The 23,350-nt window shown below is 44.2% G+C and overlaps 1 protein-coding gene across 2 annotated transcripts in view; it reads right to left on the minus strand.

The window, feature by feature from the left end:
* Nucleotides 1–1,793: 1,793 nt before the first annotated feature.
* LOC135524463 (coiled-coil domain-containing protein 85A-like) overlaps nucleotides 1,794–23,350 on the minus strand; it is a 29,756-nt gene continuing 8,199 nt past the window's right edge. Inside the window, exons 3-4 of one of the 2 annotated variants that reach the window (XM_064952017.1) lie at nucleotides 4,280–4,337; nucleotides 1,794–3,222 (exon numbers count right to left, since the gene is read on the minus strand). In XM_064952017.1, coding sequence (XP_064808089.1) covers nucleotides 3,204–3,222; nucleotides 4,280–4,337 — 77 coding nt within the window. In that variant the 3' untranslated portion in view covers nucleotides 1,794–3,203. The remainder of the gene's footprint in view (nucleotides 3,223–4,279; nucleotides 4,338–23,350) is intronic. The other variant, XM_064952027.1, reaches the window with a different exon arrangement.

Below are 23,350 nucleotides of genomic sequence, written 5' to 3' on the forward strand. Positions count from 1 at the left end.
TCATTCTGAGTCAGAGCTCTCCCGTCTAATAAGGGGATCACTCGATTCCATCAGCAGCCTGATCTCCAGGAAGCATCCGGGATCCCATAGGGTAACACCCACTGACACCACAGATACCACGGCACTAACACACAAATACTTTGGCTGGGAGTAAGTCTCATTAAAGGGATTCTTTTGGGGCAATAAAGTGAACCCTAATCTCTCCAAATAAACATACAGATGAAGTAGATCAGCCGGAATTTGATTTCAATCACACACACACACACACACACTTCCACTACACCCCCGTTACCAAACCCCTCTTCCATCCAAAATCCGGAGAAGCAGATGTCATGGTAACTTAATGGGATTGGGACAACTTGGGAGCTTTGGTTAGGAAGAGTTAGGAAGAGACCTCATCCTACGGTTACACAATGGACTGAGTCCCTATGGGGTGAAGCAGCTTCCTGTCCAATGGCCAAGTTACTACGGACCCTGTCTGATCTGATGAGATAAGGCTTAGTTACTACGGACCCTGTCTGATCTGATGGGATAAGGCTTAGTTACTACTAACCCTGTCTGATCTGATGAGATAAGGCTTAGTTACTACTAACCCTGTCTGATCTGATAAGATAAGGCTTAGTTACTACTAACCCTGTCTGATCTGATGGGATAAGGCTTAGTTACTACTAACCCTGTCTGATCTGATGAGATAAGGCTTAGTTACTACTAACCCTGTCTGATCTGATAAGATAAGACTTAGTTACTACGGACCCTGTCTGATCTGATGGGATAAGGCTTAGTTACTACTAACCCTGTCTGATCTGATGAGATAAGGCTTAGTTACTACTAACCCTGTCTGATCTGATGAGATAAGGCTTAGTTACTACTAACCCTGTCTGATCTGATGGGATAAGGCCTAGTTACTACGGACCCTGTCTGATCTGATAAGATAAGGCTTAGTTACTACTAACCCTGTCTGATCTGATGAGATAAGGCTTAGTTACTACTAACCCTGTCTGATCTGATGAGATAAGGCTTAGTTACTACTAACCCTGTCTGATCTGATGGGACAAGGCCTAGTTACTACGGACTCTGTTTGGTATGATGGGACAAGGCCTAGTTACTACGGACTCTGTTTGATATGATGGGACAAGGCCTAGTTACTACGGACTCTGTTTGATATGATGGGACAAGGCCTAGTTACTACGGACCCTGTCTGATCTGATGAGATAAGGCTTAGTTACTACTAACCCTGTCTGATCTGATGGGATAAGGCTTAGTTACTACTAACCCTGTCTGATTTGATGAGATAAGGCTTAGTTACTACGGACCCTGTCTGATCTGATGGGACAAGGTTTAGTTACTACGGACTCTGTCTGATATGATGGGACAAGGGGAGTTGATGGTGATGAGCGGACACCATAACCTACTATTGTTAGACTTTCAGACTGTTGAGATCATGTCCATCTAAATCACCATAGAGAAGTCCTGTTTGCGTACTTACTATATATCAAAGTGGAACCTTTGACTAATTCATACAAACGCACACTAATATTATAGTCATCTATATACAACGTAGAACATACAGTATCTTTGCATAAAATAAGGTAAGGCCGGGATTCAATCCGATTGGGTGTTGTAGGCAATGTTCCAGCGTTCGCTGAGATTGCATTCACAGTAAACATGGCACATGTCGGCCCATTCAGAAATTGTCGCATTGCCTACAACCCGCGATCGGATTGAATCCCAGCCTTAATTACATGTATAGTCGTAGTAGTATCATGCAAAAATAAGTTTTCCAAAAAACAAAGTTTACATAAAGAAGAATCTTTATTATTTTGTATACACAGATATCTTCATAGAATTGTTCTAATACCAGTCAAAAATAATAATCATTATATATATATATATGTATAGAAAACTAATCCCAATAAACTACTATGTACTTTGACTTTACCTTTCTTGTATAAAACAACATGGAGAATGTATACTCACCTCCCTAGCTGGAAATATAGGTGCTCGGAAGGGAGCAAGATTTTACAAAAAAGAAAACTAGGCTAACACCGTAACACTGTATCTGGTTAGAACTACAACGTTACCCTACAAGCTAACATTGGCGGCCATTTTGTAGTTTTGTAATAAGACACAGCATGTTGGTGGTGGAGGGTAATTGCCTAGGAACTTCTAAAAAAGGGATAGTTCAGCAAAATTAGATATTTGAGAAACTGTTTTCAAGGTGAGGAAACAAATATCTAAATATGCAATTCCGCTGAACTTTCCCTTTAACACAAACTTCAGCTTTTTCACTCTGTTTAATGAAATTGGTCAACAAAAGTTTGAGATGATGACTGGGCGAGGATAGGATAATCTTATCATCTAGATTTGTGGCTGCAGACGAGGGGAGGAACATTAGATTACTACTGTCTCAGTACACAGAAGAAGATGATGAATATCTGTGGAGGCTGCTGGAGGTAGGGTGGGAAGGAGGGGGAGGGAGGGAGAGGGGTAGAGGGAGGGATGGAATGAGAAAGGGGGTGGTGGGAGAGAGTGAGATAGCAGGGGAGAGAGGAAAGAGAAGAAGAAAGTGGAAGTGAAGGGAAGATATAGAGATTAAGAGAGAGGGGAGAGGCTGAGGGAGAGAGAGAGAGAGAGAGACAGAGAGGAGAGGCAGAGGCAGAGGGAGAAAGATGAATAGGAGAGAGAGATAAAGAGAGATATAAAGAGAGAGATAAAGAGATAATAAGAGGGAGATAAAAATAGATAAATAGAGAGAGAGAAAGAGATAGTGGACCCCAGACTGATGAGATTAATCTGTAAACAGAGGAGTGGTCCTCTTCTTCTCTCCTTCTTTTCACTTCTTCCCCTGCATCTTTCCCTCTCTGGGGGGTAGGTCTTGTCATGGTGGTTGGCAGGGAGCTCATATTAGGTATCCAGTCTAGCTCTCATCCATATAGCTGTGGCAGTCTTTGGGAATGCCATCCATCTGTCCTAATAGCGTTCCCAAGTTTTCCCCCAAATTGTCCCGAACTCTAGATATGTAGAAATTAAAACATAGTAGTATGTGAGGACGGATGGGACAGAACATCAGGATCTTGGAGAGGGGTGGCCAGTTGTCCTAGTGTCTGTTTGGGCCAGGGCAGCAGGAGTGTTGGACCCTCCTTATCCCCCCCCGTTGAGGAGGTACGTCTCACCCCAAACGTCCCAGCTGGGGTGCAGTGTGGTCAAGAAGAGGCATCGAAGCTATGAGGGAGAAGAAGACATGTTTTAGGCATACTTTGAATGCATCAATGATATACTTACTGTTATGATGTGACTAAAGGCAGAGAGGGTGAGAAAGAGAAAGAGAAAGTAAAGAACAGGAAACGAGTATGTCCCATCTTTGGGCAGAATGAAACATCAAGAAGTGATTGTGTGTATGTAAGGTGGTGTGCAATCCCCCAGGAGAGAGGGGATGTCCAGTCGCTGAATCATTCAATATTAAAACAGCCACCTATACACACAGAGTCATCTGCTCTCTCCCCGCTGGGCCAAGATTTAAGATGGCAAGGTCACCTCTATCTCTTCATTACTATAAACCCACTACAGTCCCACTGTCTGCCACAGAGCTTGATTATTATACACCCAGTTTGGCTGATGTGAGGCACACCTTAGTTACCACACTGGTAGCCCGGTTCCACATCTGTTTGTGGTGTCTTGTCAACTTCTGGTCATTGGCATTCCAGAGAGCACAAACAGATGTGGGACCAGGCTACCACACTGGGTGTATTCTCTCTGACTCATAGGATGACACAGCTAGAGTTACAATTCTTCTATTCCCTCTGGTTCAGGTCTGCTTATACAGGCTTTGTAAAGTTTTGCTGAGGGCTACTTTAAGGAAGGGATATTTTTTGAGCATTTTTTTATTTAACCTTTATTTAACTAGGCAAGTTAAGAACAAATTCTCATTTACAATGATGGCCTACACCGGCCAAACCCGGACGATGCTGGGCCAATTGTGCGCCGCCTTATGGGACTCCCAATCATGGCCGGATGTGACACAGCCTGGATTCGAACCAGGGACTGTAGTGACGCCTCTTGCACTGAGATGCAGTGCCTTAGAAGGCTGCACCACTCAGGAGCAAAGTTGGTAGAGCATGGCACTCGCAAAGCCAGGGTTGTGGGTTGGATTCCCACGGGGGACCAGTACAAGGGGGGGAAAGTATGAAAATGTATGTACTCACTACTGTAAATCGCTCTGGATTAAAGCATCTGCTAATTACTAAAAACGTTCAAATGTGTCCTATTGAATGATTCTTACCTGTCCCATATTTTCACATTTCTACAGTTGGTGGTACAGCATCCAGCTGACATCAAAGCTGAGAGAGAGAGAGAGAGAGAGAGAGAGAGAGAGAGAGAGAGAGAGAGAGAGAGAGAAACAGAAGAGATGTAGTTCGGTGCCAGATCCTTTAGTTCTACAGTTTGGGTGTTAAATGGAACAACTGTGGCGGGGAGTGAAACAGGAGATGAGAGGGACTGTACGTGACTGTTTAGTCATAGATAGATAGATGGTACATCACAACGTTCCATTTGATTGCTCTATCGTGTGTTTGGTGTGATAACTCCACTCCAGACTGTGTGGGCACAGGCTTTGAGGCGTCCCCCCCCCCACCCCCTCGACTGTTTCAACCCTCTGCTGCAGCGCTGCAGTTGACAGCCACCAGACAGGCCTCTCTCCTGTAACGTCAGCCTGCCTTCACAGGCTCAGCTAAGTAACTGTTAATCTGTCTAAGTTCTGGCTTAGTTTTCCACCATATTCCCCCTGTGTGGATGTGAACAAATGTACACGCAAAAAAAGGTTTACACAATCTGATAGCCACACAGAAGTATGAAACACAGAGAAGGTGAGGACAGTCAAATAGTAAGGAAGGTGAGAGGACGGGAGAGAATGAGAGGGATATGGGGGAAAGAGGAGAGAGGTACAAACAAGGCGCTGTGGAGTTCAATCCATTTCCTCTTGTACTCCTTTTGACAGGATGTGAGATATCTACAATACATGACATTAACACAAGGACACATCATTGTAATGTGGCACTGATTCTGACAGCACACCGTAGTTCTGTCCAACACGGATGTCTCAATAAAATACAGAACTATCCCTCTTAGTTTACTCTCTCTCTCCTCCACTGTTGTCCTCCCCATGCGACTATAATAACGGTTGCAGCACATTCTCTCCCCCAGCTTTCTGGGCTGACTTCTATTGCCTATTAACTATTCATAAGATCTTGTGACTGTAGACTTCTACAAAAAAAATCCCACTGTAAGCCTCCACTACGCTAGTCATCACGCACGCCTCAATCTATCTACGGGAGGGAGAAAATAGCAAAAACTGTCTTTGTGTGTGTCTGTCTGTGTATGCGTGTGTGAGGATAGAGATCGTGTATGAGAACACACACACACACACACACACATACACACACACACACCATTTTAAGTGTATAAGCAGCTGACAGTAGTCTGACCCAGACGCTAATAGTGACATTAGAAAGGTGAGGGAGGATAGGCAAACTGCTGATGACATGGTGTTCTGTGATAGGTGGGTCATTCTGTTTGTAAGATGACAGCTTAATGTGGAGGAGAGTGGGAACAATTAGCCTTAAACGGAATAGCCGATCCCAAACTCATGAATGCGACGCAGGTCATGTGATCGTACGGTTTTAATCACGGGCTTGTGATAGGGTGATGATGTAACGTTTGGAGAACGTTTGGCATCAACTGGACTGATACTGACAACATGCTGAGACCCCTTCCAGTATGAACTGACTAGAACTGATGTAATGGATTCAACTGATCACAAACTGATAGAATCACTCTCCCAATATTCACAATGACATTGGAGATATATTCAAACCTGACAGGAACGGTAAAGTGAGGAACAGTTCCTCAGAACATTTAGATATTCAGAGGGTTGGGTTTTATACCGCTGACCGGAATTGGATTTGGGGTCACAGAAAGAATAGTTGACGTGATTATTCAAGAATAAAGTGGAGCTTAACTTTCCCAGAGTTTCACCGCTGTGCTCAGCGGGACGGCTCTTCATTTATCTTTTCCTCAAAAAGATTTGCGTGATTTGCTGTGCAGAAAATCTGGTCCCACTAATACATCGCGGTTCCGAATCTAACACTTTCCATGCAGCTCAGAACTAAAGACTGATCATGACTTTACATAACTGATCGTTCTTCTAAAGTACAGAGAGAAAGGAATTAGCCAATGAGACCTTTTTTCTAAGGAAACACTGACGCTCAGGACAGGATATTTTCCCAGACCCAGATTAAGCCTAAAGTCGTTCTCAAAAGCATTGAAATACACTATATTAAAATAGTTGTTGATTTAGGCTTAATCTGTGTTTAGAAAACTGTCCCTCAATGTTTAGGAACTCAAGGAAGTTATCACATGTATAGATTGACCAATCCTACCCATGGCTGCAAACTACCTGTGTATTTTCAAAATGTGTAATCGAGATATAATTTACGTCTAAATCAAAGCAGGAAACACATCAACTCTTCCATGTGGACCCAGTCGACCCAGTCAACCCCTTCGGTCCTTTCTATCGCTCCAGAAATGATGCACAAGAGGCAGCAAACAGGTCAGTCTGCTCAGCAGATTGGTGGACATTCTGTCAATGGACGAAACTTAACAAAAAGAAGAAAGGAAATACAATACAAAATGACAATAAACACAACGGGAAAAGCCTCAGTATGCGAATGGGAGATTAATAATAAACTGGTCTTAAATACATCTACAACCTCAAGCATTGTATTTGGTTCAAAACGACACAAGACCTAAACCTCAACTGGAGTTGTGTATAAAGGGTGTGGCCACTGAGCAAGTTGAGGAAGTTAAACTCCTAGGTATGACACTGGACGGTCAGTTATCATGGTCACGTTGAGGAAGTTAAACTCCTAGGTATGACACTGGACGGTCAGTTATCATGGTCACGTTGAGGAAGTTAAACTCCTAGGTATGACACTGGACGGTCAGTTATCATGGTCAGCTTGAAAAAGTTAAACTCCTAGGTATGACACTGGACGGTCAGTTATCATGGTCAGCTTGAAAAAGTTAAACTCCTAGGTATGACACCGGACGGTCAGTTATCATGGTCACGTTGAGGAAGTTAAACTCCTAGGTATGACACCGGACAGTCAGTTATCATGGTCACGTTGAGGAAGTTAAACTCCTAGGTATGACACTGGACGGTCAGTTATCATGGTCACGTTGAGGAAGTTAAACTCCTAGGTATGACACTGGACAGTCAGTTATCATGGTCACGTTGAGGAAGTTAAACTCCTAGGTATGACACTGGACAGTGAGTTATCATGGTCACGTTGAGGAAGTTAAACTCCTAGGTATGACACTGGACGGTCAGTTATCATGGTCACGTTGAGGAAGTTAAACTCCTAGGTATGACACTGGACAGTCAGTTATCATGGTCACGTTGAGGAAGTTAAACTCCTAGGTATGACACTGGACGGTCAGTTATCATGGTCACGTTGAGGAAGTTAAACTCCTAGGTATGACACTGGACGGTCAGTTATCATGGTCACGTTGAGGAAGTTAAACTCCTAGGTATGACACTGGACAGTCAGTTATCATGGTCACGTTGAGGAAGTTAAACTCCTAGGTATGACACTGGACGGTCAGTTATCATGGTCACGTTGAGGAAGTTAAACTCCTAGGTATGACACTGGACAGTCAGTTATCATGGTCACGTTGAGGAAGTTAAACTCCTAGGTATGACACTGGACGGTCAGTTATCATGGTCACGTTGAGGAAGTTAAACTCCTAGGTATGACACTGGACGGTCAGTTATCATGGTCACGTTGAGGAAGTTAAACTCCTAGGTATGACACTGGACAGTCAGTTATCATGGTCACGTTGAGGAAGTTAAACTCCTAGGTATGACACCGGACGGTCAGTTATCATGGTCACGTTGAGGAAGTTAAACTCCTAGGTATGACACCGGACGGTCAGTTATCATGGTCACGTTGAGGAAGTTAAACTCCTAGGTATGACACCAGACAGTCAGTTATAAACAAGTGAACCAGATCAACCCAAGGTCGTTAACGACCCTCAGATCTCCTAAAAACAGGCTTTGTTAATTATTTAGGGGCACGGGTGAGAGATTTTGAGATGCACTGTAGATCAGTGACCTTCTGCTTAGCTGGCGGTCAGTCTGTCTATCAGTAAGTCAGTCCGCCCCTTAGGCAGACACAGTTATATATAATATATGCCAATTACTAGACGCTTTAGTCATGCTTGGATACATTTTAAGTATTTTAAGTATGGGTGTTCCCAGGAATCGAACCCACTACCCTGGCGCTACAAGCGTCATGCTCTACCAACTGCTGAACATCTCCTATAACTAAAATGTCACTACAGCATCACCACGCTGAATATAGGTTATAATGTAACCTTTACAGTACATGAACTGTCCAGCTACATTACCAGGGGAAAAGGAGTACGAGCTGAAAAAGAACACTGATGCCTTGGGGCATTGTATAGGAGAAATGCATCTGCATCTATGTACTGTACTGTATGTATTGTTCAGGGCATCCAAATGTGTTACATTTGCAGATGAGAACGAGAGAGTGATTCCAGGAAGCTAGAATTATCTCCTTTACATAATGCTGTGGAGTAGCAATCCAGCCCTCTCTCTCTCTCTCTCTCTGTCTCTCTCTCTCCCTCTCTCTCTGTCTCTTTCTCTCGCCTCTCCTCTCTCTCTGTCTCCTCTCTGTCTCTCTCTCTCTCTCTCCTCTCTGTCTCTCTTTTTCCTCTCTGTCTCTTTCTCTCGCCTCTCCTCTCTCTCTGTCTCCTCTCTGTCTCTCTCTCTCTGTCTCCTCTGTCTCTCTCTCTCTCTCTCCTCTCTGTCTCTTTCTCTCGCCTCTCCTCTCTCTCTGTCTCCTCTCTGTCTCTCTCTCTGTCTCCTCTCTGTCTCTCTCTCTCTCTCCTCTCTGTCTCTCTTTTTCCTCTCTGTCTCTCTCACTCTGTCTCTCTTTCTCTCCTCTCTCTCGCTCCTCTCTGTCTCGCTCTCTCTCTCTCTCCTCTCTCTCTTTGTCTCTATCCTCTGTCTCGCTCTCTCTCTCTCGCTATCCTCTCTGTCTCTGTACTGTAGGGTACTGTATGTATTGTTCAGGGCTACCAAATGTGTTACATATGCAGATGAGAATGAGAGAGTGATTCCAGGAAGCTAGAATCTCTTTCACATAACGTTGTGGAGTAGCAATCCAGCCCTCTCTCTCTCTCCTCTCTGTCTCTGTCCCTTCTCTCTCTCTCTCTCCTCTCTGTCTCTCTCTCTCTCTATGTCTCTGTCTCTCTCTCCACTCCTCTCTGTCTCTCTCTCTCTGTCTCTCTCTCTCTCTCCCTCCTCTCCTCTCTTTCTCTCTCTATCTCTGCAGCAGTGGTGTTGTGTGTTGTTTCAGGTCAGTACTCATAGGATGAAGGCCAGTTACAGTGCATTGCATAGCTGGAGGGCTGAATGCTAAACATGACATCTACTGTTCTGTATGTAATGTATATGTTAGTAATGTAAGATACTGTATTGTGTTACAGCATAGAGTAAAGATGTTATCTTTATGCCGTAGCACAGTTCAATTGTATGACAGGAGAGCTGAATGATAGTGAATTCCACAGTTTGGTTTCTTAAGAACCTGTCGGCTGTCTGCTGCTAAGCCCAGGACTCCGTATCCGGCTGTACACACACACACACACACACACACACACGCACACACACACACACACACACACACACAGTCTGGGCTGCGGAAGCTTGACTGTGGGTGATTGGAGCGTGGAACTCACCAGAGTGGAGCTGGCTAATGAGGTTGACCATGCCTGGGGCTGTGTGTGTGTGCGTGTGTGTGTGTGTGCATGCGCGTGTGTGTGTGTGTGTGTGTGTGTACGTGTGTCTACTTTATCACTGACTCCAATCAAGATCCACAGACTGAGACAGAGAGACATCAAAAGATACACACACACACACAGAGTAGCCCATGGTAACCTCTCATTGGTGAGAAATTATAAACAAGGGAGGGGCCACGTTATTGGCAACCTCTCCCCACTGTTAATGACAATGTTACCCCAACGTTAGCCTCCGGGCATCCCATAATGCACCACTACACTACTGTCACGCCCTGACCTTAGAGATCTTTATATTCTCTATGTTTGGTTGGTCAGGGTGTGACTAGGGTGGGAAACTCTATGTTCTTTGTTTCTATGTTTTGGCCGGGTATGGTTCTCAATCAGGGACAGCTGTCTATCGTTGTCTCTGATTGGGAATCATACTTAGGCAGCCTTTTTTCCTTTTGTATTTGTGGGTAGTTGTCTTTGTTAGGGGCATTATAGCCTAAGTAAGCTTCACGGTCGTGTCCTTGTTCTTTGTTTTGTTGGTGACATTTACCAATAAAAGAAATGTGCGCTCACCATGCTGCACCTTGGTCCGGTCATTTCCATGACGACGGCGATCGTGACAACTACCGCTTCTTCTAGTGCCCAGAGTCTAAATTGAATGAGTTTCTCCCAACAAATCGCACCCACACACCACACACATCATACACACACCACACACATCATACACGCACATGGTACAGACACCATATTGTGCAGATTACAGCAGAATGGTCTGTGTGTATGTGTGTTTGTGTGTTAGATACCTGCCTCTCTTCAGTTCTGCTGCTCCTCTGATTTCAGTTCTACTTATCACTGCCTCCAATCAAGAGACAGACTGAGACACACAGACATCAATAGACGCACACACACTGACACACACTCCCGGTACAGATGCCATATCGTGCGGATTACAGAATAGGACCTACTTTTACAGTGATCAAATGAATGTTGAGTCTTTACTGGGGGGGGGGGGGTTGTAGGGGTAAATAAACACACACACACACACACAGTAAACAGTATTCCTTCACGCCTGGTAAATCTGCCGAGATCCTCTAATTTATTCTGAATAAATTAAATAGTTAAAAATAGAACTGAGTGTCGGGTGTCAGAGGGAGCTCACAGATTCCAATGTAGTTGTATTACTGTCTCAGCATCAACTAATTGTGCTAATCTGTTGCCTCATTTCATGGCTTAATATAGGCTATAACCCTGTGCATTCAAAGATGGTCACTTCATGGTCACTCTGGGTTGTATTCATTAGGCACCAAACGGACGAAAACAGACTAACACAGGGAGGGTCTGCTTGGACTTATAAGTAATGCTCATTAAGAATCCAATAAGAAAAGCTCTTTTTTGTTTTCCGTCTCAGAACGTTTCCGTTAAGTGCCGTAAGGAATACGACCCCGTATTCAAAAATGGTCACTTCCTTCTTAGTTGTACAGGAGGCATGTTTCGGAAATGACTCTCAAAAGGCAAATTAAATATTGAAGCGTACATTTGTAAGATAAACTGCTGTTGTCCTAGTTTCGGAGACAAACACAGTAGCCCACGGTAACCTCTCATTGGTGATAAATTATAAACAAGGAAGGGACCACGTTATTGGCAACCTCTCCCCACTGTTGACGACAGTGTTACCCCAACGTTAGCCTCCGAGCATCCCACTATGCACCACTCCACCACCGCTTCTTCTAGTGCCCAGGGTCTAACTTTAATGAGTTTCTCTCAACAAATATCACACACACACACACGCGCGCGCGCGCGCACACACGCAGTCTCAACTCAATACCTTGGTTATCCACTTCCTTAGGGGATCAATCGTTTACTCTTATTTTGCCCTCTCTATCTCATGCAGTTCTTCAGTAGCTGTTGCATCACGCTATTTCCCTTCAATCTAAAGCTTTTGTTCTATTTCATATGGGAATAATAGGCAAAGGGCCAGTCTTGTGTAATCTACCAAAGGAACGCTTTGAAGACAGAAAACACGTCATTAAAAAAAAACAAAGGCATTCTTCTGATGAACACAATGCAGACAGGTGTGGTGATGATGTCATAACGGCGGCATCTATGCCGTTACTAGATACAGAAGACATCTCCTTCCCATGTAACATCTCTGTCTTTCCCATAGCATCTCGTTCTCACTGTGATCAACGAGGGCTCTTCTAACACGGTGCAGCCGAGGTGAGATTCACACTCCTATCTCAGCGCTGGGAGAAGAGGCAGGAGGGGGATTACACAACTCAACGAGGGAGTACGCTTGATGAATGCCAGTTCAACACACATGGACAGACGAAGACACACACACTTGCATGTGGACATGCGCACACGCTTCTTGACAAACGCCAATTGAACAACAGCCCTGCAGTAAATCCCTCAACCTCAGCAACAAGGTCATGTATCCATGACCTCCCCTTGGAAAGACAGACCAATCAGAGCCTCGGAAGTCACGCCAGCATTTTCTTGACTAAAAGTCGAGCAAGAAACACTCGCAATTATATGTTTCACCTGCAGCGAGCGTTCCTCTTAGAGCCAAGACCAAAACATTCATGAAATGTTATTTGGATGTAACCGTGCAGAGGAGAAAAAAAGAGTGAGTTGGGCTCTAGCAATGGGGGGTAATGAGATACAGTAGCCATTATCTGCAGGCTGCTGCTGGTAATGGTGTCCTATCAAGAGGAAGAAATCTCTCCACAGTACGGAGAAGCAGACAGTATGCTAGACACAGGAAATCAGGCGTTTGACCTTGATGCCAATCATTCCGATGTCAAGTTTAAGTAACAAACGTGATTATCCATTTTCCAGTGAAAATATACATCATTATTATGCTTACAGGCATTTGGCTCAGACACATCACAGATCCATCCCGATCAAAGGATGAGCACATACAGTTGAAGTCGGAAGTTTACATGCACTTAGGTTGGACTCATTAAAACTCGTTTTTCAACCACTCCACAAATTTCTTGTTAACAAACTATAGTTTTGGCAAGTCGGTTAGGACATCTACTTTGTGCATGACACAAGTCATTTTTCCAACAATTGTTTACAGATTATTTCACTTATAATTCACTGTATCACAATTCCAGTGGGTCAGAAGTTTACATACACTAAGTTGACTGTGTCTTTAAACAGCTTGGAAAATTCCAGAAAATGATGTCTTGGCTTTAGAAGCCGATAGGCTAATTGACATCATTTGAATCAATTGGAGGTGTACCTGTGGATGTATTTCAAGGCCTACCTTCAAACTCAGTGCCTCTTTGCTTGACATTACGGGGAAATCAAAAGAAATCAGCCAAGATCTCAGAATAAAATTGTAGACCTCCACAAGTCTAGCTCATCCATGGGAGCAATTTCCAAACGCCTGAAGGTACCACGTTCATCTGTACAAACAATAGTACGCAAGTATAAACACCATGGGACCACGCAGCCGTCATACAGCTCAGGAAGGAGACACGTTCTGTCTCCTAGAGATGAATGAACTTTGGTGCGAAAAGTGCAAATCAATCCCAGAACAACAGCAAAGGACCTTGTGAATATGCTGGAGGAAACAGGTACAAAAGTATCTATATCCACAGTAAAACAAGTCCTTTATCGACATAACCTGAAAGGCCGCTCAGCAGGGAAGAAGTCACTGCTCCAAAACCGCCATAAAAAATCCAGACTACATTTTGCAACTGCACGTGGGGACAAAGATCGTACTTTTTGGAGAAATGTCCTCTGGTCTGATGAAACAAAAAATTGAACTGTTTGGCAATAATGACCATCGTTCTGTTTGGAGGAAAAGGGGGGGGCTTGCAAGCCGAAGAACACCATCCGAACTGTGAAGCACGAGAGTGGCAGCATCATGTTGTGGGGGTGCTTTGTTGCAGGAGGGACTGGTGCCCTTCACAAAACAGATGGCATCATGAGGGTGGAAAATTATGTGGCTATATTAAAGCAACATCTCAAGACATCAGTCAGGAAGATAAAAGGACAAATGGACAATGATACAAGCATACTTCCAATGTTGTGTCAAAATGGCTTAAGGACAACAAAGTCAAGGGAGTGGCCATCACAAAGCCCTGACCTCAACCCCATAGAACATTTGTGGGCAGAACTGAAAAAGCATGTGCGAGCAAGGAGGCCTACAAGCCTGACTCAGTTAGACCAGCTCTTTATTTTTTTTCCTTTATTTAACTAGGCACGTCAGTTAAGAACAAATTCTTATTTTCAATGACAGCCTAGGAACAGTGGGTTAACTGCCTTGTTCAGAGGCAGAATGACAGATTTGTACCTTGTCAGATCGGGGATTTGAACTTGCAACCTTCCAGTTACTAGTCCAACGCTCTAACCACAGTTTGGATCGCCCCTGTCAGGGGTGATCCAAACTGACCTAAGACAGGGAATTTTTACTAGGATTAAATGTCAGGAATTGTGAAAAACTGAGTTTAAGTGTATTTGGCTAAGGTGTATGTAAACTTCCGACTTCAACTGTACATACCATCTTGTCTGAAACATAGAAAGCATTAAAACAAACAGATAATGAACGCCCCAGGCACTGAAAAGATTAGAAGCTACATTGAGGGGATGTGATAAAAATGTTGAATAATGTGGTCGGTGCTTAGCTTTGACATCCTACGTTATCTTAAAGCTACATTCTGGGATAAAAAATAAATAAAAAAACAGCAGCCCTGAATTGAACTGAGGAACAGATGCCCAGATCCCATACTGTACCTTTAATGATGCGTTATCTCTCTTCCCGTCCCTGTTCTGTTGTGATAGATGGTATCAGACTTTGGTGAGACCAGATACATGTTGTTACTGGAGACAATATAACTCTGGGAGGTGTCCCTTGATCATTGATCAAACTGTTAGATAACATACTGTAAATTGATGCTCGTCAAGATAGCATTGTTAACAGCAGCGGAAGCCAGTTGGCTAGCAACAGAGAATGTGAAAGCGAGGTTAGTTCAGATACTCGTTGTGAACGTCTCTTCCAAGATGGATGACATTCAGGTTGACATTAATTCAACTACTTCTTGCCCACCAGGAATGACACAAACTGTCACAACCTGGTAATAACATCCAAGATGAGCAATGTTCAAGATCGTATGAATTGAACCGCTTTGAACTGAATCCATCTACCAGAAATGACAAAAACTACTTTCTCTAAAACATCAAGTCAAGGTCACATCCAGGTCTTCAAAAGATGAAAAAAATTGAAATATTCCTTGAGGTAATTTCTCCCCTGGAATTGATGCCTGCATCTCCCCTCTCTCCATCCACTCTCCCCTCTCTCCATCCTCATCTCTCCTCTCTCTCCAACCTCTCTCCCCTCTCTTCATCCTCTCTCCACTCTCTCAACCCCCCCTCCTCTCTGTCATGTCTGCCGTTAGGTTTAGAGCTGATTTGTCTCAGCCCACTGGTCCATCTCATTGGCACGGCACACCGGAGGTGAGAGAAGACCAGGGGAGGACCCTGACAGTCTATTCTCTGGAATGAGATTGCATGTCAACGGCCCAGGCCAGACTCTGGAACAGTTGTCACATATCTCAGGAGCTTGCGATGAGGCCTCGGAGCAAATGCTTGGAGTTGGTTCCTTCCATTACTGACCACAGGGCAGGGGTGTGAAGGTGAGAGTTGAGGCCTTTAACTAAGAAATGCCTGGTTTTAATCTGTAAAGATTACGATATCTGGACTTAATCTTCAATATAGTTTAGCTACAATTCAACTCTCCATGTCATTTTCACACTGAAGTGCCAAAATAAAATGGTTCGCCTCAAAAAGTAGAAACCGTTTATCTGTGAGAACGACACCAAAAATATATATTTTTATTTTAATATTAGTAGTAATCTGCTAAACATCTCTGTGTTAAACATACACACACACACATTGCCATGAACGCATGCATGCGCGCACACACAGTTGTCCAAAGGGAGCAGACATTAAGGTAATGAGGGTTATCAGCAAAATGTTAAATAACACTCTTGCTATAATGTGTGCTCCGAAGGAACGTCGGTTGTTGCTATAAGGTTATGTGTCCTGGACGTGAACACAAACAAATAGAAAATGAAAGACCGTAATTCAAACCCGGTCTCCTGGGTACCATGAGATTGTGCTGGTCCTCTGATAGCCCTCTGAGTCTTCAGGTCTTAGGCAAGGTTACTCAGCACACAAGTGTGCATAGTTCCAAACCAGCTCTGTTAAATAACTACATCTCCGAAGTGCAAGAGGTAAGGTGTATGTTAAGAACATCTAAAACTTTCTGATTATACTAATCCATGTGAAAACTGTCTGCCTAATACTCCCATATCTCCAAACACAGAATCAGTGACTAAATGTTGGATTTCCTGTAACTATCAGCTACAAATTTGTTCGCACATGAATGTAGCTTGTGAGTGTGACATCTTTTGGCAGACTTGCGAGGAAGAAGAGGAGAGAGGAAGAGTGACAACACACTCGCTCTCTCTAATCCACTCTGTGTGTGTGTGTGTGTGTGTGTGTGTGTGTGTGTGTGTGTGTGTGTGTGTGTGTGTGTGTGTGTCTGAAACAAGGCTTTGTGATGGTGCTACTCCTCAGACAGGTGATTCAACACTGTTGACCAATTAGGAAGAGAGAGAAACATCCTGGTACTTTTCCCTGACAGACTGAGCGTGGAGTCTAGAGAGAGAGGAGCACACACACACACACACACACACACACACACACACACACACACACACACACACACACACACACACACACACACACACACACACACACACACACACAGGCCAGTAATTGTCCTGTCACTGCCCTATAGACATTTTAGGGCAGCAATACGACTTCAATCTAATGGATGCGTTCTCTACAACCAATACAGTATTGTACAGATTGTAAAATAGTTGTCTCAATATGCACAAAAAAATTGGTTCCACCAGCCAGTCAGTCAGTACTGTATATCTTTACAATAAAGCACCTTGGACCCCCAAAATACAATAAGAGCATCCATAAATAAAGCAATACTCTAGAGAAAGTAATATCATGGGAAAAATTGATCACATCTCGATTTAGATCAATTCAATTTCAGACAGACAATTCAGCATTCAACAATGATTGACAGCCAGGTGGGAAGTTGAAATTAGTTTATTTTTGGAATGCGTGCGTGTGTGCGCAGATGTGTGTGCGTGTAGGTGTGGGTGTGTTTGCAAGCTTGCACACAGGTAGGTGTGTGTGTGTGTGTGTGTGTGTGTGTGTGTGTGTGTGTGTGTGTGTGTGTGTGTGTGTGTGTGTGTGTGTGTGTGTCTGTGTCTGTGTCTGTGTGTGTGTGGAAGGTAGCCTAGCGGTTAGGAGCGTTGGGCCAGTAACCGACAGGTCACTTGTTTCGAATCCCAGAGCCGACTAGGTGAAAAATCTGTTGATGTTCCCTTGAGCAAGGTACTTAACCCTAATTGCTCCTGTAAGTTGCTCTGGATAAGAGCGTCTGCTAAATGAAGGGCATGTGTGTGTATGAATGCAGGGGAAAGGTATCGGGGGTAAACAGGAGGGTGGGTATTGGTCTGCTGCTATATTTAGAGCTCAAGTCAAAGCGGAGTATATCCCAAGGTCACAGAGAGGGAGAGGAAGAGGGAGAGAGAGGCGCTGCTGAACCACAGGCTTCCCCTTTGCACGGGAGGGAGGGAGTGGTAAGGGAGAGAGAGAGAGAGAGAGAGAGAGAGAGAGAGAGAGAGAGACACACAGAGAGAGAGAGAGAAAGAGAGAGAGAGAGACAGAGAGAGAGAGAGACAGAGAGAGAGACAGACAGAGAGAGAGAGAGAGGGAGAGAGAGAGAGAGAGAGGAGACGGGAGTGAAAAACACTTTTCACACCTACAGAGTATTGTCAGAAACCTCGCCTCAACCTATTAAATCCTGTCCCTCTGTGACTACTGCCAGACAGTCTACATTACCCTCCCTCCCACACACACTCTGTGTCCAAAATGGCACCCTATTTCCGTTGTAGTGCAGTCACTGACGAGTAAGTGCACGGGAGGGAGGGAGGGGTAAGGGAGAGAGAGAGAGAGAGACAGAGAGAGAGTGAGAGAGAGAGAGACAGAGAGAGAGACAGAGAGAGAGAGAGACAGAGAGAGAGAGAGAGAGAAAGAGAGAGAGAGGGAGAGAGAGAGAGAGAGAGGAGACGGGAGTGAAAAACACTTTTCACACCTACAGAGTATTGTCAGAAACCTCGCCTCAACCTATTAAATCCTGTCCCTCTGTGACTACTGCCAGACAGTCTACATTACCAATCTCCCATTGGCACTAGGGCTTCACACACTCTCTATGTCCCAAATGGCACCCTATTTCCGTTGCAGTGCATTCACTGACGAGTAAGATGGTGCCGGAGGATAGGACTGCCGTCTTATCGGCTCTTAACCAACCATGCTATTTTGTTTGTTTTTTTCGCGTTGTTCTTAAATTGTTTTGTACATAATGTTGCTGCTACCGTCTCTTACGACCGAAAAGAGCTTCTGGACATCAGAACCTCAAATTAGGAGTTCTTCTTCAATTAGTTGGACACGAGGGATATACTACATACACCCGACCAGGCCCAGATCCTTGTGATTCGTGGAAAAAGGAAAAGTACACTTAGTAACTTACTTAGAAATGTCTTTGTTTTTGAAAGAAACGCACATTTTTTTTTGTCAGAAATACAGTGTAGACATTGTTAATGTTGTAAATGACAATTGGAGGACAAAACAGCAGTCTCTGGTAAGACACGGGTCAGGGGCCTATTCATATTTGTTAACAATAGCTGGTGCACGATATCTAAGGAAGTCTCAGGGTGTTTCTCGCCTGAGGTAGAGTATCTCATGATAAGCTGTAGACCACACTATCTACCTAGAGAGTTTTCATCTGCATTTTTCATGGCTGTCTATCCACCACCACAGACCGAGGCTGGCACTAAAAGAGCACTCACTCAACGAGCTGTATTCCGCTATAAGCAAACAGGAAAACACTCATCCAGAGGCGAAGCTCCTAGTGGCCGGGGACTTTAATGCAGGGAAACTTAAATCAGTTTTACCTAATTTCTATCAGCATGTTAAATGTGCAACCAGAGGGGGAAAAAATTCTAGACCACCTTAATTAAACACACACAGAGACGTGTACAAAGCTCTCCCTCACCCTCCATTTGGTAAATATGACCATAACTCTATCCTCCTGATACCTGCTTACAAGCAAAAATTAAAGCAGGAAGCACCAGTGACTCGGTCTATAAAAAAGTGGTCAGATGAAGCAGATGCTAAACTACAGGATTGTTTTGCTAGTACAGACTGGAATATGTTCTGGGATTCTTCCGATGACATTGAGGAGTACACCACGTCAGATCCACCACATATCAATAAGTGCATCGAGGACGTCAAGAGCTGCCCAGTGACACGAGCCTACCAGACGAGCTAAATAACTTCTATGCTCGTTTCGAGGCAAGTAAAATGACTGTGTGATCACGCTCTCCGATATGAGTAAGACCTTGAAACAGGTCAACATTCACAAGGCCGCAGGGCCAGACGGACTACCAGGACGTGTACTCTGAGAATGCACTGACCAACTGCAAGTGTTTTCATTAACATTTTCAACCTCTCCCTGTCTGAGTCTGGAATACCAACATGATTCAAGCAGACCACCATCGTCCCTGTGCCCAAGAACACTAAGATAATCTGCACTCATGTCTGAGACATGAAATGCTTTGAACGGCTGGTCATTGCTCACATCAACATCATGCTATGCATTGACTACAGCGCAGTGTTCAACACCATAGTGCCCTCAAAGCTCATCACTAAGCTAAGGACCCTGGGACTAAACACCTCCCTCTGCAACTGGATCCTGGACTTCCTGACAGGCAACCCCCAGGTGGTAAGGGTAGGTAGCAACACATCCACCACGCTGATCCTCAACATATGGGCCCCTCGGGGTTTCATTCTCAGTCCCCTCCTGTACTCCCTGTTCACTCATGACTGCACAGCGGCACGACTCAACACCATCGTTAAGTTTGCTGAAGACACAACAGTAGTAGGCCTGATCACCGACAATAATGAGACAGCCTATAGGGTGGACCTGAACTTGTGGTTCAAGGACAACAACCTCTCCCTAAACGTGATCAAGACAAAGGAGATGATTGTGGACTACAGGAAAAGGAGGACCGAGCATGCCCCCATTCTCACCGATGGGGCTGCAGTGGAGCAGGTTGAGAGCTTCAACTTCCTTGGTGTTCACATCACCAACAAACAAACATGGTCCAAGCTCACCAAGACAGTTGTGAAGAGGGCACGACAAAACCTATTCCCCATCAGGAGACTGAAAAGATTTGGCATGGGTCCTCAGATCATCAAAAATGTTTTACCGATGCACCATCAAAAGCCTCCTGACGGGTAGCATCACTGCCTGGTGTGGCAACTACTCAGCCTCCGGTCGCAAGGCACTCCAGAGGGTAGTGTGTACGGCCCAGTACATCACCAGGGCCAAGCTTCCTGCCATCTAGGACCTCAATACCAGGCGATGTCAGAGGAAGGCCCTAAAATTGTCAAAGACTCCAGCCACCCTAGTCATAGACTATTCTCTCTGCTATCGCACGGCAAGCGGTACCTGAGCACCAAGTCTAGGTCCAAGATGCTTCTAAACAGCTTCTACCACCAAGCCATAAGACTCCTGAACAGCTAATCAAACGGCTACCCAGACCATTTGCATTGCTCCGCCCACTCCCACACTGCTGCTACTCACTGTTATTATCTATGCATAGCCACATTAATAACTCTAACTACATGTACATAAGTACCACAATTACCTCGACACCAGTGTCCCCGCACATTGACACCCTGTATACAGCCCCGCTATTGTTATTTACTGCTGCTCTTCAATTATTTGTTATTCTTATCTCTTACTTTTTAGGGATTTTCTTAAAATTGCATTGTTGGTTAAGTGCTTGTAAGTAAGCATTTCACTGTAAGGTCTACACCTGCACAAATACAATTTGATTTGATTACTCAGGGCCCATTGTGCACTATATAGGGAAGAGGGTGCTGTTTTGGATGCATCCACTGTAACCCTTTTCTCCCACAGCCTTTCTCTCCTGATCATCTGAGCAGCTTAAGCCAATATCCAGAACATGTGATTACCAAGGCAGAAAACATGATTTAGCCGCAGACTTATCTGTCCTTAAATGGATGGAGAAGACTCGCCAGCACTATCCTATGCTGCATGTCAATCCACATACTGGTGTGATACTGCAAAGTCATTCTGTCTGAGATGTCTGGTGGTAGGCTACATCAGGCTCGTAATTCATTAGGATACACCGTAACAAAAGGTTATGCAACAGAAAACAAAAACAAGCTTCCTATTAGACAAGTTCAGGTTGTCCATCCCTGTTTCGCCCATTTTTCGCCCGTTTGGTGCGTAGCGAATGCAACCCAGGTTGATGATGAACTACTATATCATTGAATTGTATTATCATCCCAATGCTCTGACCTATAAAGAATATTCGCCCCTACTAACAAATGAAGTTGTCACAACGTTGAAATAGGTTGTGAGAAGGTTGTTTATAATGACACTACCATTTGACAATGTTGTGACAACACAAATAAAACAAGGTTGGGGCATCAATCTCATTTTAATAGGCACTAGTAAGAACCTGCTCGCTTTTGGTGAGGATGATTATTTATTAATTTTTTACACTGTAAACACACACACGCACACACACACATACACACACACACACACACAACCACGGCTGGCTGTGATTTAGACAACGTCCTAAAATAAGCAACAACAGATGAGAGCATTAAAAGAGCTGTCTAGGTCAACGCCTGCTGTGTTTTCATTTGGGATTTCACCCAGCCCAGATTCCACAATTTAAATGGGATTGCATTTAGACTTTCACCATTTGTTTGCATGGCCGGTTGGCTTGTTGTAACGTGTGTGTGTGTGCATGTTTACATGGGTGTGTGTGTGTTTGCCCACGCACATGCGTGAGTGTGTGGACTGTGGCAGAGGAGGCCGGACACACACAGACACACACACACTTCAAAAAATGTTGTGGAAACCGCTTAGAGGATAATCCCATGGCGATGACGAGTCAGGCTGGAGTACACTCAATCGTCACAAACACACACACACACACACACACACACACACACACACACACACTCAGGCTGGAGGACACCACTCAATCGTCACAAAAACACACACACACACACACTCAGGCTGGAGGACACCACTCAATCGTCACAAAAACACACACACACACACACACTCAGGCTGGAGTACACCACATAATCACAGAACACACACACATTAACAAATACACACGATTAATTCCACCCTCCAAAAAGGTTTGTTCTGTGTTTTTTGGCAGGAGGAAGAGACTGACGTACATGAACATAATGAGGCTCTAACACTGCTCCCAATCCTCTGGTATCTCTAAAGCCAGCCATTACTATCTAGACTTTTCCAACCCATCCTTTGTAGTGTTGTAACAAAGGTGTTTCAGAGAGCCTTCCATTACAGATAGATTTTCAGAAGTAATATTGTGAGTGGCATTTAAAGAGCACCGTAAAAAAAGCAGGTTAACGTTTTTCGTCATGAATATTGTTCCGGAGGCAGTTCTGCAAAGTGTTCACTAGCTGGCACAGCCATGAAGTCATAAAATATGATTTTAAACCTAACCCTAACCTTAACCACACTGCTAACCCTAATGCTAAACCCTAACCTTAACCACACTGCTAACCCTAATGCATAACCCTAACCTTAAATTAAGACCAAAAAGCACATTTTTGTTTTCATAACTTTTTACAATATAGCCAATATTGACTTTGCAACTGGCCTATTTAAGGGGAAATCTCATGACAATACTCATGACAATAAACATCATCATGTGTAAAAACACAAGAGATCTTAGCTATAGTTCATACCCAGGCCCGTATAACCTGGCACAGAGTGTGTCCTGACCAGATCACATGGTCAGGAGGTACTAGTCATAGACCACCTCAGGGTTGAGTTTCAGCGTAACCATCGTGACATTGTCATACCACTGCAGCAAAATGTATATATATATATATATATATATATATATATATGCACTTCCTTTTCTGAATGTGGAATATAGAGCCTAGGCTACTGTTCATTATGAAGAGAAGAGGTGACGTGCAGAGAATGACTGTCCCTCAGGAGAAACACAGAACTCTTGATTGTATGACTATGGTAAAGTCTCCATGATGTACAGAGAACAGGAGGTGATATAAATGATGTACAGAAACAGACGTTATTATATAGGAGTCACTGTGGCCCTCAGGTCAGTGGGTATACTGTGGCCCTCAGGTCAGTGGGTATACTGTGGCCCTCAGGTCAGTGGGTATACTGTGGCCCTCAGGTCAGTGGGTATACTGTGGCCCTCAGGTCAGTGGGTATACTGTGGCCCTCAGGTCAGTGGGTATACTGTGGCCCTCAGGTCAGTGGGTATACTGTGGC

Source organism: Oncorhynchus masou, chromosome 4, assembly GCF_036934945.1.
Source record: "Oncorhynchus masou masou isolate Uvic2021 chromosome 4, UVic_Omas_1.1, whole genome shotgun sequence".
In the NCBI taxonomy this organism is placed as follows: Eukaryota; Metazoa; Chordata; class Actinopteri; order Salmoniformes; family Salmonidae; genus Oncorhynchus; species Oncorhynchus masou.